The sequence below is a fragment of the Callospermophilus lateralis genome, chromosome 7 (genome assembly GCF_048772815.1).
Source record: "Callospermophilus lateralis isolate mCalLat2 chromosome 7, mCalLat2.hap1, whole genome shotgun sequence".
NCBI classification, from domain to species: Eukaryota; Metazoa; Chordata; class Mammalia; order Rodentia; family Sciuridae; genus Callospermophilus; species Callospermophilus lateralis.
The window spans coordinates 57,021,544-57,039,234 of record NC_135311.1 but is presented as its reverse complement, the minus strand read 5'-3'; the positions used below and the strand labels follow the sequence as shown (position 1 = coordinate 57,039,234).

Below are 17,691 nucleotides of genomic sequence, written 5' to 3'. Positions count from 1 at the left end.
TCTTAAGTATTAAGAATGTTGTTAGTATTATATTTAATCCAAATATATTAACACCAGCTATTAATTTTTCTTATTGATAACATCTCCAAAATTTCATTTAGATTGAGTTTGTAAAAGTGTCATTTGTACTTTCATTAAGCATCAGTACTCAGAATGCCTCTTATTCTGTATTCAATAATCAATTAGAGTTTTAGTTTATAAAACTAATGTCATGAATATTTTCTGATGTGCATTTTTCTGATCATAAAGGTGGTAAATGATTATTATAAACATTAGAAGTTACAGATATATATAAAGAAAAACATAAAATTAATTTAAACCCCTTTATCTAGAAGTAAGCATCATTATCATCTGATCTATCTGTGCCTTTTTGTACAATTTGGACCATATGGGCATATACCTAAGAGAATTTATGGAAAACATTACATGGGGTCATTCCCCAGCACCACAAAAAGAAAAAAAATTCATTCCCTTGCATCCTTTCTTTACCTCAATTCTACTCCTCAAAGGTGGTCATTATTTTATATATTGTTTCTACTAATAGCTGTTTCTACATTTCTAAAAGAAAGTATATGCTGCTGTTTTATGATATTTTAAGTATTAGGTATTATTCACATATAGTGATGACAGGTGAGGATTTAATTCTGTTCTCAATATTAGTCTTATCCATCCTTTCTTTGTAATTATACTACTCTTTTTACTTATACCATAAATGATTTCATTTTTATTTTACACTTGTGGGTTTATGCCATAATATATTTCTTGTCCTTTCCAACTTTGTTTTTTTTTCTTGAGTTTCAAATAACCCTTCTGTTTTTCCTTTATGATTTTTCTTTAAAACTTGATACTTGTTATCAACTTGATTTCTGTATGAATTGATGACAGAATCTCACCTTTGTAGAATTTTTCTACTTTACTATGTACTCATTTCCATCATGAGATGCAAAATTTTGTATGTTTTAACTACATTCTGAGATACTCATATTTTCAGAGTCGTTAAGAAGCACTGATCAAAACTAAAACACAAAGTTTATTTTTGTGGCCACATCTATCTTACTTAAAAAAAAAACTTTGTATTTAAATTAAATCAAGTATACATTGCCGTTGTATTATCTGTTACAATAATTTTTGTAATATTATTTGCTTCATAAATATGTTATAAATTCTACATACTATCAGAATGTATGTTGAATTGCTATTTGTAGTCTGATGATATGCCACATATAATTTTAAAATAACGTCATGGAGAAGTTTCAAAAACAACCTTTATAATCTATAACCTATAAAACCTTATCTATAATATTTAGTAATTCAATTTATTATATGACCATTTCAATTATTATTCATATATTAGAGACCTTTTGAAATACTTGACTTTAAACCAATGGTTAGTGTCAAGCTAACTCCTGGAAGGCAAGATACCTGAATATTTAATATTTTTTATATTAGTCAGTATTTGTTAATTATTCCTGAACACATTGCTAAAGTCCTCTGGACTCATTATATTCTTATTTAAGGTTAAATTATGTTTTAATGCTGAGCTTATTCTATGAATTGGAAGGTAACATGATTATTTCTCTTAACATTGCTATTGAAATGTTTTTAATGCTTTCTATGATATCTGAGCTTCTTTTATTTAACTTAAGTTCCAATCATTTTGCAGTGATATGGTTTACTGTGGAATATATGACAATTCGTTAGACAATGACAACTACAATCTTGCTAGAGGTTTCAATTATCACCAAGGACCTGTAAGAATTTCATTTTTCTCTGAGTTTTCAGTTATTTTGCAAATAGTTTTAGATATTCACTGTTTTTTTTCTTTACTTTAAATTATCTTTTTTTCAGGAATGGCTATGGCCTGTTGGATATTTTCTTCGTGCAAAGTTATATTTTTCCAAATTGATGGGTCTGGAGTGTAGTGCAAAGACAATGTTTTTGGTTAAAAACGTTCTTTCTCGACATTATGTTCATCTTGAGAGGTAAGTTGTCATGGGCATGTAGTGTCTATTACTGGTGTATCCTCAGTTCATTAGATATTAGGTAAGTTGGGTTTCCTTAGGATTCATTTCTCTGTGCTCTAGGTATCCCAATGAAGCTTGAAACCTTTCTTCTTTAACATGGCAGTGTCCATCGTGGAAATTTTACCTTCCCTTCATTGATTTAGGTAGTAAGTTACTTAAAGCTAAGGATTTGATATTGTATGATTTGAACATATGGAATAGTCTTTGATTTTCAAAATTTAGCTCGTATTTTTTAGAATGTGGTTAGCAAAGAATAAATACAAAACCCAAAAATATTTGGATCAGGCCTTTTGAACTAGTTGATATATATATATGTATGTATATATACATATATACACACACATACATATATATATAACAATTTTCAAAAATGTTCCAATTATAGTTAAAATATTTCAATTGGCCTTTTGACTGTTATTTCAAAAACAATTTCTCACCTCCTCTCTCCTAATTATTAGCAGATTATCAGGGTCAGAATTACATATTTTTCTAAAATGGTACAAATTTCATCAAGTCTATCTTAATTTCTCAAATTCTAGATTATGCCTTCATCTTATTGCTCAGACTAATTATGCATAATTGGCATAAATTGTATCACCTCTCTTTCAAGAACATAAGGGACTTCAAACTATCACAGCAAATATTGCATGAAAATTGGTTTTCATTAGCTTAAATATACTCACAGAACACCCAACTCTGTCATTGCCCTGTACTGTTTCTGGGGGTTTTGCATTTATTTTCTCTTTGTTCCCTTTTATCTGTTAAAAGAAAGACTATCTGGCATGCCTGGGCTCATTCTACTTTTACCTGTCATCTGATCACTTCAAACCTGTTATGAGACCTTGTTCCAGTAATTAATTATCTTCTCTTGGTATTCCACTTTATCTTTCCTACTTAAGCTACAGAGATATCTGTCAGCCCATTCTAAAACAAAATCCCTTCATATAGTTATTAACTCAAACCTGGTCCTGTCTCTCTTACCAGCCCATGTCCCCTTCAGATGTAACCTCTTTTTTCTCTCTCTATTTTGACCCACTTAGTCATTACCACCTTCATCTGGCTTTCGCCCTCACCACTCTGGCAAAGCCACTCAACAAGATCTCTCCTAGTTTCCAGACCCCATGACTTCCCTTAAGTTCTCTACTTTGAGCTGGCTATTGCTTTCCTTTTTTCATGAAAAACCTTCTGGTACCATTAGTATTAGGTTTCCCTTGTTTACATGGTAGAACTAATGGTAATAACAACAAATGATATTCATTGATCACTTAACCCTGTTCTAGGCACTATTCTAAATGTATGTATGTAAAAGGACTCATTTAATCCAAACAACTATATAAAATTGCTACTATTACCATCATCATCATCTCCACCACCACCACATATTATTGTTGTTATCCACTTGTCCACTTACTCACTTTGTGACCATGAGGAAGTTGTTTAACTTCTCTAAAGCTTGGTTTTCTCATCTGCATAGAGTGAGTTGGGATCTTTGAAGGTTGGATTGTTTCAAGGAGTGATATATTTTTTTTTCCTTTTTTTATTGATTGTTCAAAACATTACATAGCTCTTGACATATCATATTTCATCCTTTAGATTCAAGTGGGTTATGAACTCCCATTATTACCCTGTATACAGATTGCAGAATCACATTGGTTACACATCCACTTTTTTACATAATGGCATATTAGTAACTGTTGTATTCTGCTACCTTTCCTATCCTCTACTATCCCCCTCCCCTCCCCTCCCATCTTCTCTCTTTATCCCATCTACTGTAATTTAATTCTCTCCCTTGTTTTTTTTTTCCCTTTCCCCTCACAGCCTCTTATATGTAATTTTGTATAACAGTGAGGGTCTCTTTCCATTTCCATGCAATTTCCCTTTTCTCTCCCTTTTCCTCCCACCTCATGTCTCTGTTCAATGTTAATCTTTTCCTCCTGTTCTTCCTCCCTGCTCTGTTCTTAGTTGCTTTCATTATATCAAAGAAGACATTTGGCATTTGTTCTTTAGGGATTGGCTAGCTTAACTTAGCATAATCTGCTCTAATGCCATCCATTTCCCTGCAAATTCCATGATTTTGTCATTTTTGAGTGCTACGTAATCTCCATTGTGTATAAATGCCACATTTTTTTTATCCATTCATCTATTGAAGGGCATCTGGGTTGGTTCCACAGTCTAGCTATTGTGAATTGTGCTGCTATGAACATCGATGTGGCAGTATCCCTGTAGTACACTCTTTTAAGGTCTTCAAGGAATAGTCCAAGAAGGGCAATAGCTGGGTCAAATGGTGGTTCCATTCCCAGCTTTCCCAGGAATCTCCATACTGCTTTCCAAATTGGCCGCACCAATTTGCAGTCCCACCAGCACTGTACAAGAGTACCCCTTTTCCCACATCCTCGTCAGCACTTGTTGTTGTTTGACTTCATAATGGCTGCTAATCTTACTGGAGTGAGATGGTATCTTAGGGTGGTTTTGATTTGCATTTCTCTGACTGCTAGAGATGGTGAGCATTTTTTCATGTACTTGTTGATTGATTGTATGTCCTCCTCTGCTTAGTGTCTGTTCAGGTCTTTGGCCCATTTGTTGATTTGGTTATTTGTTATCTTATTGTTTAGTTTTTTGAGTTCTTTGTATACTCGGGATATTAGGACTCTATCTGAATTGTGAGGAGTAAAAATTTGTTCCTAGGATGTAGGTTCCCTATTTACCTGTCTTATTGTTTCTCTTGCTGAGAAAAACCTTTTTAGTTTGAGTAAGTCCCATTTGTTGATTCTAGTTATTAACTCTTGTGGTATGGGCGAAGGACTGATATATTAACATATGTTACATAGACAAGATAATAAGACAGATATGAGCTATCATTAATTATCTTCATTTTATAAACAAAGTTAAGAAGGTGAAGTAACTTAAAGTCAAACAGCAAGTAATCTACTTTAGCTTTTACTAAGATCTAGGCAGTCAGTTCCTCCAAGCTATGCTCTTAACTGCACTGTTTACTCTTTCTCTGGCTTTTATTTCCAGCAACTAAATATGCTCATTCTCTAAAAATCCAAGGGATTTTGTTTGTTTGCTTATTTCTTATTAATGTTTTTGCTTTGCAATACTGATTTCTGAACTCGGGGCCACACACGTGTCTGGCAAACACTCTACTGGTGAACTACGTCCCCTGCCCAGGCAGGCTTTGAACTTGTGATTTTCCTACCATAGCATCCTAAGTAGCTTGGGATACAGATGTGTACCCTGGTTGCCTCTTGTCCTTTCTAATACAGGTGTTTAGTGCTATACATTTCCCCTTATGTATCAGTTTATCATATTCCACAAATCCTGATAAGTTGTATACTTATTTAGTTGAAGTACTTCCTTTTCTTAAAATTTTTTATTTGTTCTTTTTAGTTTTACTTAGCAGTAGAATGTATTTTGACATATTATACATACATGGATTATAACTTCCCATTCTTGTAGTTGTGTATGATGTGGAGTTACACTGGTTGTGTATTCATATATGAACATAGAAAAGGAATGTCTTCTGTCTTTCCTATTTCCACCCTCCTTGCCTTGCCTTGATTCCCCTTTGTCTAATCCAATGACTTTCTATTCCCCCACCCCTTATTGTGTGTTAGCTTATCAGAGAGAACATTTGGCCTTTGATTTTGGGGGATTCATTTATTTCACTTAGCATGATAAGTCTCTAGCTCAATTTATTTACCTGGCAAATGCCATAATTTCATTCTTCTTTATGGTGAGTAATATTCCGTGTGTATATAATCCACATTTTCTTTATCTGTTCATCTGTTGAAGGGCATCTGGGTTAGTTCCATAGCTTCACTATTGTGAATTGAGCTGCTGTAAACATTGGGGTGGCTATATCACTGTAGTATGCTGTTTTTCAGATCCTTTGGGTACATACAGAGGAGTGGGATAACTGGGTCCAATGGTGGTTCTATTCCAAGTTTGGTTGAAGTACTTTGTTTTCTCCTTTGATTTTATCTTTCACTCATAGGTTATTCAGAAATTCATTATTTAGTTTTCAAATGTTCATGAATTTTCCAGAGCTATTTCTATTATTGTTTTTAAAATTGTGTCCATTGTAGTCAGGGAATATACTCTGTGTGACTCAAATCCTTATAAACTTATTAGTAGTTATGATTCAGAATTTTCTGTCTAGGTAATTCATCTGTTTTCAGTTGCAAAGAATATATATTCTGGGGCTGGGGATGTGGCTCAAGCCGTAGCGCGCTTGCCTGGCATTCGTGCGGCCCGGGTTCGATCCTCAGCACCACATACAAACAAAGATGTTATGTCTGCCGAAAACTAAAAAATAAATATTAAAAAAATTCTCTCTCTCTTAAAAAAAAAAAAGAATATATATTATGCGATCCTTAGGTGGCATGTTCTATAAATGTCAGTTGGTTCAATTTGGTTGATGTTCAAATTCCTTAAGGGATTTCCATCTCCTTGTTACTGATTCACTGACAAAGGAATATTGCAATCTCCTGCTGTTCTTGTTTCTGTGTGCTGTTGTATATGTTTTTGCTCCAGGTGTTTTGAAACACTATTATTAAGTATATAAACATTTATGAAATCCCTTCCTTATCACTGATACTTCTCTGCTCCAAGGTCTACTTTCTTTAATATTAATATAGCACTCCAGATTTCTTTTATTTGTTACCAACATATATTTTTCCATATTTATATTTTCAAACCATCTGTGCCTTCTCTGGCTCTAACATCCCCTGAACAGATGTTCTGAGACATAAATGCCCTTCCCATATAGTCTTACACTCCATACTAGGCAACCTCTACATGCAAGTGCCTTCCTTACATCACTTGAATTCAGATTACTCTCAACCACCCCTACACCTGTTGTGACCTCCACCTCCTTCCTTATACCTCTTGAGTGCTGACATCTTGCTTTGAAGTACTTGTAATCTGTCTTAGTTAGCTTTCTCACTGCTGTGACCAAAAAGACCTGACAAGAACAGCAGAGAGGAGGAAAAGTTTATTTGCGGGCTCACTGCTTCAGAGGTCTTAGTCCATAGACAGCTGGCTCTATTCCTTGGGGCTCAGCTCCATTCCTTAGGGCTTGAGGTGAGGCTGAATATCAGGGCAAAAGGGTGTGGTGGAGAAAAACAGTTCAAGACATCACAGCAGGAAGCAGAGAAAGAGCTCTACTCCTCAAGGACAAAATATATATCCCAAAGTCACATTCCCAGTGACCTACCTCCTCCAGGTACATCCTCCCTGCCTACAGTTACCAGTTAGTCCCTGTCAGAATATTAATTCACTGATTGGGTTAAGGCTGTCATAACCCAACCATTTCACCTCTAAATCTTACGTTTTCTCACATGAGCTTTTAGAGAACACCTAATCTAAACCATAACACTATCCTTTCCTTCTTTTCTCCTCCTTTCTCTTATTGTACATACCCCCTTTGTTCTGCCTGCCTAATGAATTTAGGGATGAATTTTTCAGGAAAGGAGACTTTTTTATACTAGTGTGGGTATGTTCCATGTACTAGTGTCCACATTTAATTGTGAGCAGCATAGTTTTATAATCTTATAATTTTAGTAATTTTATAACCTGGTTTTGTTCCATAATATCAGTAGGACTTTGTTATGGCCAGGGCTGCCATAACAAAGCACCGTAAACTGAGTGACTTCACAGAAGCTGTTAAACAACAGGATATTGTCTCAATTTTTGCAGCCAATAATCTGAAATCAAGGCATGGGCAGGGCCATTCTCTCTCTGAAGTCATTAGGGCTGTGACAGCAAACCTTCAGTCTTCACTGGACATTCCTTTTGTGTGCATGTTGGTGTCCAAATTTCTCCTGTATAAGGATGCCAGTCATATTGGATTAGGGCCCACCTTACCCCAGTATAACCTCATCTTTACTAATTATACATGCTAATATGTAATCATGAATGTGGAGAATATAGTTCAACCACTTACAGATTACCTAACTATCCAACTTCAGAGATTTGGCATTTTGCTCTGAAGTAACTTTAATACTTGGAGACATTTAAATAATTTTTCTGTATTTTACATTTCTATTTGATAGATTTTTTTTAAGGAATATAATACCAGGCTAGGGTCATAGCTCAGTGGTAGAATGCTTGTCTAGCACATGTGAGGCACTGGGTTCATTCCTAAGCACTACATAAAAATAAATAAAGGTATATGTTCATGTACATATACCTTTATTAAAAAATGAATATAATACCTAGCTTCTTTGATAATACCTATTAAAAATAACTCATATTCATCTCATGGAATTATTTTCCTATTTTAATTATGAAATATTTCCTATGTACAGAAGAATATTTGTAACAGAGCTGAGTTCCAGTGAAAAATAAGGAAATTAATATATTCTCACAACCCCACTTAAGAAACAAACATTATGGGCTGGGGTTGTGGATTAGCTGTAAAGTGCTCACTTAACATGTGCGAGGCCCTGGGTTCAATTCTCAGCACCACATAAAAAAAACAAATAGATGTTGTCTGTCTACAACTAAAAAAAATAAAATAAACAAATATTACAGATTTCTGTATTTTTATTTTTTTGAAATTTGCTTCATATTTAAGGATGTATTTTGAAACTAAGAATAAATTAGATACAATAATAGTTCTGTGTTCTAGAACACATTTTTTAAGCTTTATTAATGCCTCTTAATTCTGTATAAGTAAGGAGTAATTTTAGCTCCTGTGTCATAGAGTTATTACGGTGAGCATTAAATGAGGTAATATATATAAATTACTAAATATTATAACATAAGTGTATACTATATAAATTTGTTATTTAGTAAAATGAAAATGGTCAGTTTTTCCCAGTGACAATTCCTAGTGTTTATTTATTATTTTATTTAGTTTTTCAGTTATATCAATATCACACATGGGGATGTATCTCAAAAGTAGAGTGCTTGCCTAGCATGTATGAGGCCATGGAGTCAATTCCCAGCACCACACACATACAAATCACACATACTATCTACATAATTACAACTTGAGTCTTATAATTTATTCTAAAATAATGAAATTAAGCCTCAAAGAATATTCCTATATTGCCTGGAATGGTGAGGGTTTACTATATTTCTAATAGATAAAAGGATCCTTTGTATTTGAAAGTTATAAATCCTAAGGATGGAATAGGAAAAAATAATTTTAATCTAAATTCTTTATATGGACATCTTTAGGATATTCTGGTTTACTTTGTTACAAGTGATTGTTTCTGTACTAAAAGGCAAAAAACATGAAGTATTACCTATATTGTTAAAATGTGTTAGATTATGTCTCATAAAAAATCCTTTCTATCTTTCAGATCCCCTTGGAAAGGACTTCCAGAACTGACCAATGAGAATGGCCAGTATTGTCCTTTCAGCTGTGAGACACAAGCCTGGTCAATTGCTGTTATTCTTGAAACACTTTATGATTTATAGTTGGTTCAGATATATTTAATAAATATACAACTTCATTATGCAATGCAAGATCATAATGCAAATGCCTATGTATACAAATTCAAGTTTTTTTAAGAAATTATTTCATATAACATTGATGCCCAATTAGGTAAGATTATAAAAGCATTGATTTTTTTCTTTTTTAATGTATAAAGATAGCTTTCAGTTTGAATAAGAGAAAAATTATGATTACCAGCAGAATTTTCTTTTGAGTTCATTAAGTATTCCTTGAAATCCAGAGTTAGAAAAAGAAAATTTATATAATCTTAATTTTCTACAAAAGTGAAAATGGTAAAGTATCTTTAAATTGTGGTATATATTCAGGAACAATACATACTGAACAGGCTGTGGATAATTAACATTAACGTTCTCACCATGTACTATGACCTTTTTTTTTTTTTTGGTACTGGGGATTGAACTCAAGGGGCACTCAACCACTGAGCCAGCCCTATGTTTTGTATTTTATTTAGAGACAGGGTTTCCTGGAGTTGCTTAGCACCTCTCTTTTGCTGAAGCTGGCTTTGAACTTGCAATCCTCCTGCCTCAACGTCCTGAGCTACTGGGATTACAGGCATGCACAACTGCACCCGGCCTACGAATGCCTTCTTAATACCTTATTCAATATATATTTCAGAAGTGCTTCATAAATGTAGAATTATCAACATTTCTACCATATATGTTCATAAATGAAGCACAGATGTTCAAACTGATATTATTTTTTCACTGATGTATCAATATGTTTTCAAATGTTATGAATGTCAATAGTTTATTAAAGACAACTGACTTGTGCTAATGATGCATAGACTGGGAAAAAATCAGAGCATTAAGAAATTGATTTCATTAAAAACAGTTTTGTAAAATTAGCCTCAAGTTCTAGTTTCCTGTTATATGAGATGACTTACATTTTCAAAATAGAAATTGTTGGACATATTTATGAGAACTTTCAAGAAGAAAAGAATGTTTATTAATTTTTAAAACTTGATAGCTCTCTCTGGTTTCTGTGCAAAAGTCTATTGACAGAGCATAATAAATACTGGTTTCTGTTAATGAAAGCCTACATTGACAAGTTCAGTATTAAGAACAATCTATTTTTTTTTTTTTGGTACTGGGAATCAAACCCAGGACCTCATACATACTAGGCAAGCACTCTACCACTGAGCCACATTCCCAAGCTAACAACAGTCTTAATAAAACTATAGATACAAATTCAGTAGTTATCTTGAATCCAATAAAATAATTTGAAACATGTTTTAAGATACCTTAAACTTGAAAATGACATAAAAGTGAAAAGGTTTTTAACATTTATAAGAATTTTCATTTTTGAATAGTACTTATTTCCTAGATGGAATTTTTTTTTTACTATTTTTTTCTCAAGAGTAAATTAATTATATCATTATACTTTTGTTTTCGAGAAAGTAATTGTAAAAATCCTTTCATTACTATTTAATATTATTCAGGGATATGTATGTTTATATATAAAATAATGATACAGTAGAACTTTTCTCAAGAGATCATATACCTAACAACCTAAGAAATGAAAATAAAGATAGGCATTCAAGGCACAACTTCTAGTACCCAAATCTATAAATGCATCAAATGTCAAATGCCCATGTTGAAAGGCTCATGCAGTTTACTGCAGGATTACCTACCCACCCTTCTGCAAAGCTGACCCTGCTTTAGAAATAGTTTTCACTAGCTTAGTTTTCTGGTACCTAACCTAGAGCAGATTAAGTCCTAGAAATTCGAGGAAGCTTGTGATAGTAATCTGACCACTGTTTATAAATAAGAATTTCCAGATTTTCCTTTTTTCTTCATTCCCTCTCTTACTCAATATATAACCTCCTCTAAACTTTGGAGGTAAATGGAAAGACCTTAGCCAGGCCTAGAAACCCATATCTGTAATCCCAGCAACTCAGGAGTCTGAGGCAGGAGGATCACAAGTTCAAGTCCAGCCTAGACAACTTAGTGACACCCTGTCTCAAAATAAAAAAAGAAAAGGGCTAGAGATGTAGCTTAGTGATAGAGCACCACTGGGTTCAATCCCCAGTACTGGGGGTGGGGGAGACTGACCTTCCTTGAGGGAACTATTAGTTCATCCAAGGTTTATGTAGCTATGCTGCTCTACCCTAACAATACAGGAAATAAGAAAGGTAACAGAAAACCTGCATATGTAACTAAAGCAAGAACTGACAGTTAAATGTGACTAAATAAACAAATAACAAGTTGATGGTTTTTAAAAAATAGATATGCTAGTTTATCTACTGTAGGGGAAATACCCATCTTGGTAAATCTTTTGGATATTGCATTCTAATTAGGAGTATTAATGAAAGAACATTGTCATATTATGCATGGTCTGCTTTAAAGTTTAAAAAGGCATGTTGTGAGCTAGGGATGCAGCTCACTAGTAGAGTGCTTGCTTAGAATTTGCAAGGCCCCTTGGTTACATCCCCTGCATATCTCTCTCTCTCTCTCTCTCTCTCTCTCTCTCTCTCTCTCTCTCTCTCTCTCTCTCTCTCTCTCTCTCTCTCTCTCTCACACACACACACACACACACACACATTGGGGAAAAGACAAAGAAGAAGAAGAAGGCATGTTCTACATTATTCCATCGTGGTAAAGTAACACTTTTAGACTTTAGAAGGATAAATGGCATTTGACTGAAGAACATTTATGTAGAATGCTTCATTCCTGTGCAACACTGGATAAGCTATTATTATATTACATTTTGACAATGGTCTGTGCCTTGGTTTTTCATTAATCCAAATCAATCTGAACCCTTCAAAATGAGAATGAAACTTGCCACTTTTACCAGTGTGCTGTGATATTTTAGTAACTTTTCAAAGGTAATTAAGGAAAGATGAGACTTATCATATGTATCAATATTGTAATATGAATTGTAATCCATTCTGATATCAGTCTTATGCTGCTGTATCTAGTGAGCAAATGTCATTTATATCTCTGTGTGCCAAGAAAATAAAATGTTTTCTAAAGGACTGTGTTTTGATTTCATTACATCATTTTCCAATTAACTTGACATTTATTAAGTGCTTGCTTATTTGGGTGCTTACCTTTTTGATAGGCTGTGTGGGGATAGAGAAAGAAGAATTTTAAGATATTTGATAATTTAATTTGTCATGTCAAAATTTGGAGCAAATTAAACTCTTGATGTATAAATAGATCTATTAGCAACTATGCAATCCTCTTGTATGTCTTCAATACCATGAACTTTTTATTTTCCTTTCAACTTATTAAATGCAAATACTACATGCCAAATAGACATACATACATAGTTTCTACTGAAGTAACCAATAAAGATTTTGTCACTTTTATTTTACTGAATAATATATATGTGTGTATATGTATAACCTAAATTGATATATTTAACTTTTGCCTTAAGTAGTATTGCTTCATTTTTTTAATGCAGATATATACCTTTATCTTCAGATAAAAGGTCTTAACCTAAAAATCTAAACCTGTAACTATCAAATGGTTTTAGGTTAACTTATCAAACTTGCTAAGTTACTTATTTAAATCCTCAATGTGTTGATATAATAAACTCAAGGAATTTGCTTAGTGGTTTATTGTTTTTGTTTTTTCTATTTGTATGGGCCTTGAATTATAAAGCAGTATTGAAATCTTGTCATTATGGCTGCAACTTTTTTTTTTTTTTTTTTTTTTTTTTGAGAGAGAGAGACAGAGAGAAAGGGAATTTCAATATTTATTTTTTAGTTTTTGACGGACACAACATCTTTGTATGTGGTGCTGAGGATCGAACTCAGGCCACACACATGCCAGGCGAGCGCACTGTCACTTAAGCCACATCCCCAACCCCAACTTTTTTCCTAATATTTGTTTTCCTAATATATTTGGTTTTGTTATTTTGGCTAGGAGAATTTTTTGTTGAACTCACAAAGGCTTTTAAGTTTTCTTTAATCAAATCTTTAATCTTTACTCACCTCTTCTCTCCAAATTTTAATCAGACACACACAATTTAATAAACATTCCTTTGGGCTTATGGGTTTTTTAACAGTTATCTGATATGAGGTAAAAATCACTTAGGTTTTTAAAAAATTGTTGCACTCTAAATTCAAGTTGAATATGTTTATGGTAATGTCTTTTTTCAGTCATTGAATTTTTTTTAATAGTAGGACCTACATTTAGGGATTATTGTTGGAGTTATCTGCCTACACATTCACTTAACTACTGTAGTTTTTGTTTTAATATTTATTAGTTTTTTTTTTTCTTATCACCTTACTTTCTAACCAATTCCCTACTCTTCATTTTTCAGAATTTTCTTATATATTCCCAACTTGGCATTCTTATGCATTTTTCAAATCCAAAAACTATTAGTCTTTTTCACTAAGTACATTTAATAAGAACTAACATAATTACAATATTTAATTTTATGTAAGAATATAGACTGTTTGGGATTTTTTTGTTTGTTTGATCTAGTTTTTTGTTTGTTTGCTTTTTCTTGCTGCAATTCTTCCTAATTTTTATGTTTTGGTTGTTCAAAGCTATTTTAGTTTAACTGATAGCCTCTTAGTCAAAATAAGAAATTCAAATACAAGGCTGAAAAGGTACATGTGAAAGTATGTATGAGAATATATGTATGTACACACACACACACACACATACACACACATATAAATACATATATATGTGTGTGTATATATATGTTTTGAACTAGGGAAAGTTTTAATGTGAGTCATATGAATATACTTATTAAATTTGGTGATGAATGTATATATAGGAATATATAATAATATGTATGCAAATATACCATTGATAATTGTTATGACAAAATACACATAATATTTATATTACAATATATGCTCTTATGTAAAATGAAGTTTAGGTTTAGGATAAATTGTATCTAGGAATATATAATGATGTATATACCAGTGGTTTGGTATATACATTGGTAATTGAACATAGAACTCAAATATACTGAATATTCATATGATTATAAATGCTGACATGTATAATTAGGTTTAGGTATAGGGGTAAGATTTAGTACTAAAGTTTGAGTTAAGGTAGAGGGTTGGGGAATGAATTTGTATATTGAGAAACATCAATATTCATAAGAATGTATGCTTGAAAATATGTATCAAATCTTACATAAGCATGTTTTGAAATAGGAAATTGTTTTATGTGATGCTTATGAATACACTGCAAAAATCCGCTGTATAGGAGTCTTCTCATACTCTCTGAGATGTTGTATTCCGTCTAGGTAAGACCTTGTGGAGAAGCTGCCTGTCTGCTTTCTTGGTTTCATGCCACAGAGCAGCCAGAAACAGGACCACCTCTATTCTGCCATCTTGGATCTATCCAAATAATTTTATTAGGGGGAACTGAGAAGACCCTTTTAAACAGATGGTGATAATAGTAGGATTATGTACCTGTTAAATCTCTAAGGACCTATAAATTGAGAATGTGTAGCACATCTGACCCCTGTAATTATAATAAGGGATAGCCCCTTCTACCTTGCTTAGAAGAAGATAACACCCTCCAGATGTCAATAGACTCTATATGTGTAGGTATGGGTGCCCCATGGACAACAGGGAATTCACAGACTTTCAAAATCATGTAAAGTTCCCCTAACATAGAATGTGTTATGCAACTCCCCATCTCATGGTATCCCCAAACCTGGAGGTTCTATTTATTGATCCCTGTGAATAGACACCAATAACTTTTTTGTTCTTTCCATGTCTGGAGCCTCTAGAGCATGTTATCTCTAGGGATGTCAACTACACTTAGAACAACATACAGCTAATATTAATAGTTTGCCTCTTCGACCCCCCCCCCCAACCCCTGTACTCAAGAGGATGGCTTCAGGAAACATTTTTGTCTCAGCACTTGCCATCTAAGCATCCTAGACATACACAGGAAAGTTGACATCTCCTTCAGATAGCTGATGTCTGTCTTTGTGCCTGGTCACTAGGTGGTTTCACTGACAGGTGGGGACATCAAAATGGATGTTCTCAAAGTGCTTAGAAGAGGGAGAACTGGGATCAGTACTGGACCCTCTTTCTCTTTCAGTTCCCCACCCAGGATGCCTGTCCCCATGGACTCTTGAAGGGAGAGGTGAGCCCCCACATGCCAGAGGTGCAAGCCTCACATGCACACATGGAGTCAAGAGCCCAAAGGAAAACTTGTCTTGGAATGCAACTGGATTTACACTTTGATGGTGACAGCAAAGTCAGCCTGAGCCTTTCCTGCACCAACTAGAGCTTTATGATCAATACTAATTCTGCAAAATAATGGATGCTCTTCCAAGGTAGGGAAGGAAAGGGGAAGAGGAAGCCCAAATCCAAGTGTTGGTTGTCAGGGTGTTGAGGCCTCCCCATGTTCTCTTAGGGTCAGTCTGAAATCTGAGATTCTCCAATGTGATGAGGTGAGCAGGATTGGGATTAGTATCAGAACTGCTCTCCGGTCCTGGACTGTCCTTGGCCACATGGATTTTGTAAGTATTTACATCTCAATTACCTTATTTCAGAGACCTGATAAATAATATCTACATTTATACATGTGTGGTATCATTAATTAAATAATTTTCATAGTGATAATTCAGTAAACAAATTGTCCAATTAAAGCATTCACTATGTAATATCAAGTCGTTAGGTCTTTCTGACAATATAAAACAAAATGATGTCTAGGAACTTTTTCCATCTGATATAGAACATTTTTCAGTAACAGTGTATAAATCCTAGGTCCACAACTCTGCATCATGACATATCCAGCTCCTTTTTCTCCTTTCCCACTCTCTTTGAAATAAAGTACAACCTCAAAAACAAAATGCACAGATTGGTCTCCCTGATGATTCCACACTCAGTCCATCCTCTCCATCTGTCTCCATGGCCATGTCCTCAGTGTCCTTCTCAACCAGGGTCCACTTTGCTCAGATGTGAAGAGTGAGCTTTCAGCCCTGCAAGCCCACTTCGTCTGAGTCATGATCATCTTACTCTCTGGTGTTCACTTCAGGTGGCGCCCTCATCTGAGATATGAGACCCTCAGTGCAGGAGGAGGCAAGTGTCATGGCAGATAAGGAGCACCTGCCTTGCACAAGGACAGCTGTCTTGAAAGAGCTCAGTAAGCATCAGGGGTGCATTGTTCTGGACACACGTATGATAACATATACTGGTGAACACCTTTTCTTCCCACTGGCCTTCTACTTCTCCATGGGTTCCCACAATCTCTGTCAAGACTCATCCCATGGCTCAGTTTTTGGTCCGCTGCACAACTCCCACAGATACCAGAGCATGAAACCAGCTCCAGTCAAGATTTTGTAAGGATAGTTTGAAACCTCTGTTTAGTCCCACATACCTTCACACTAATTTCTTCTTGTTATCTAACAGGGCATCTGCTTTTCATGACATCTCTCTCTCATTCTTCTCATATTTCTAAAGATTTTCTATTTTCACATGAGTATAATAATAATTATATATCATCTCTCCTGTATTCCTATATAACATCTTTGTTCGGACAAATATCAATACCTACATGATACCTATATGAGGGTTATTATATATAATGGGTATGTATGAAGCGTATCATTCTTATGCAAGTTTTTTGAAATTCATAGGATTTCTCCTCCTACTTTGATTTTGCTTGATTATTTATTTTCTCCTTCCTGCCCATAGTGCAAACTATACGAAGTATAATTTTCTTGTCTTTGCCTTATAAACCTGGGAGATATTAGTTTTTAACAATCCTATTTTACTTGAATATTTTTTTATAAAATGGGAGAAACTTTACCTCCCAGCAAGCTTATCATCACCAGATATGTAAAAAGCAACAATAAAAATAGAAATATCCAACTCTTTCTAGAATTTATTTCTGAACTCCCTTGTCCAAGACTGCTCTCTTGATTTGATGAACTTCTTGTGTGGAAGAGTCTATTAAAGTGAGGTCATAGATAATGAATTCTGTTTGTAAAGGAAACAAAAGGAGACAGATTCAAGGTGCAAAGGCAGAATGGCAGAATGCCCCTTGTCTAAGCTGCCAGCTTTATTAATATCAATAGATTACATTGGGTTACTGGAATCAGTTCATTATTATTCATTGTATCATTAGGCAGGTTACAGAGTTAGCAATATTATGCAGCTTATTCCTCAGTTACATACTATAGTTGCTGTGTGCAATGTTAGGAGATTTGTGTAGCTCTCAAGAAAGTCTGTTGTTTAAAGTTACTGTTATGTGGACAGATTCAGGTGCA

General features: G+C 34.2%; 1 protein-coding gene across 4 annotated transcripts in view; it reads left to right on the top strand.

Moving 5' to 3' along the window:
• The window catches only part of Agl (amylo-alpha-1,6-glucosidase and 4-alpha-glucanotransferase), a 71,460-nt gene extending 55,703 nt beyond the window's left edge, over positions 1-15,757 (top strand). For 3 of the 4 annotated variants that reach the window (XM_076863407.2, XM_076863408.2, XM_076863406.2), the window contains exons 32-34: positions 1,664-1,751; positions 1,849-1,982; positions 9,338-13,046. In XM_076863407.2, coding sequence (XP_076719522.1) covers positions 1,664-1,751; positions 1,849-1,982; positions 9,338-9,455 — 340 coding nt within the window. In that variant the 3' untranslated portion in view covers positions 9,456-13,046. Of the gene's footprint in view, positions 1-1,663; positions 1,752-1,848; positions 1,983-9,337; positions 13,047-15,515 lie in introns of those variants that run through there. The other variant, XM_076863409.1, reaches the window with a different exon arrangement.
• Positions 15,758-17,691: the final 1,934 nt, after the last annotated feature.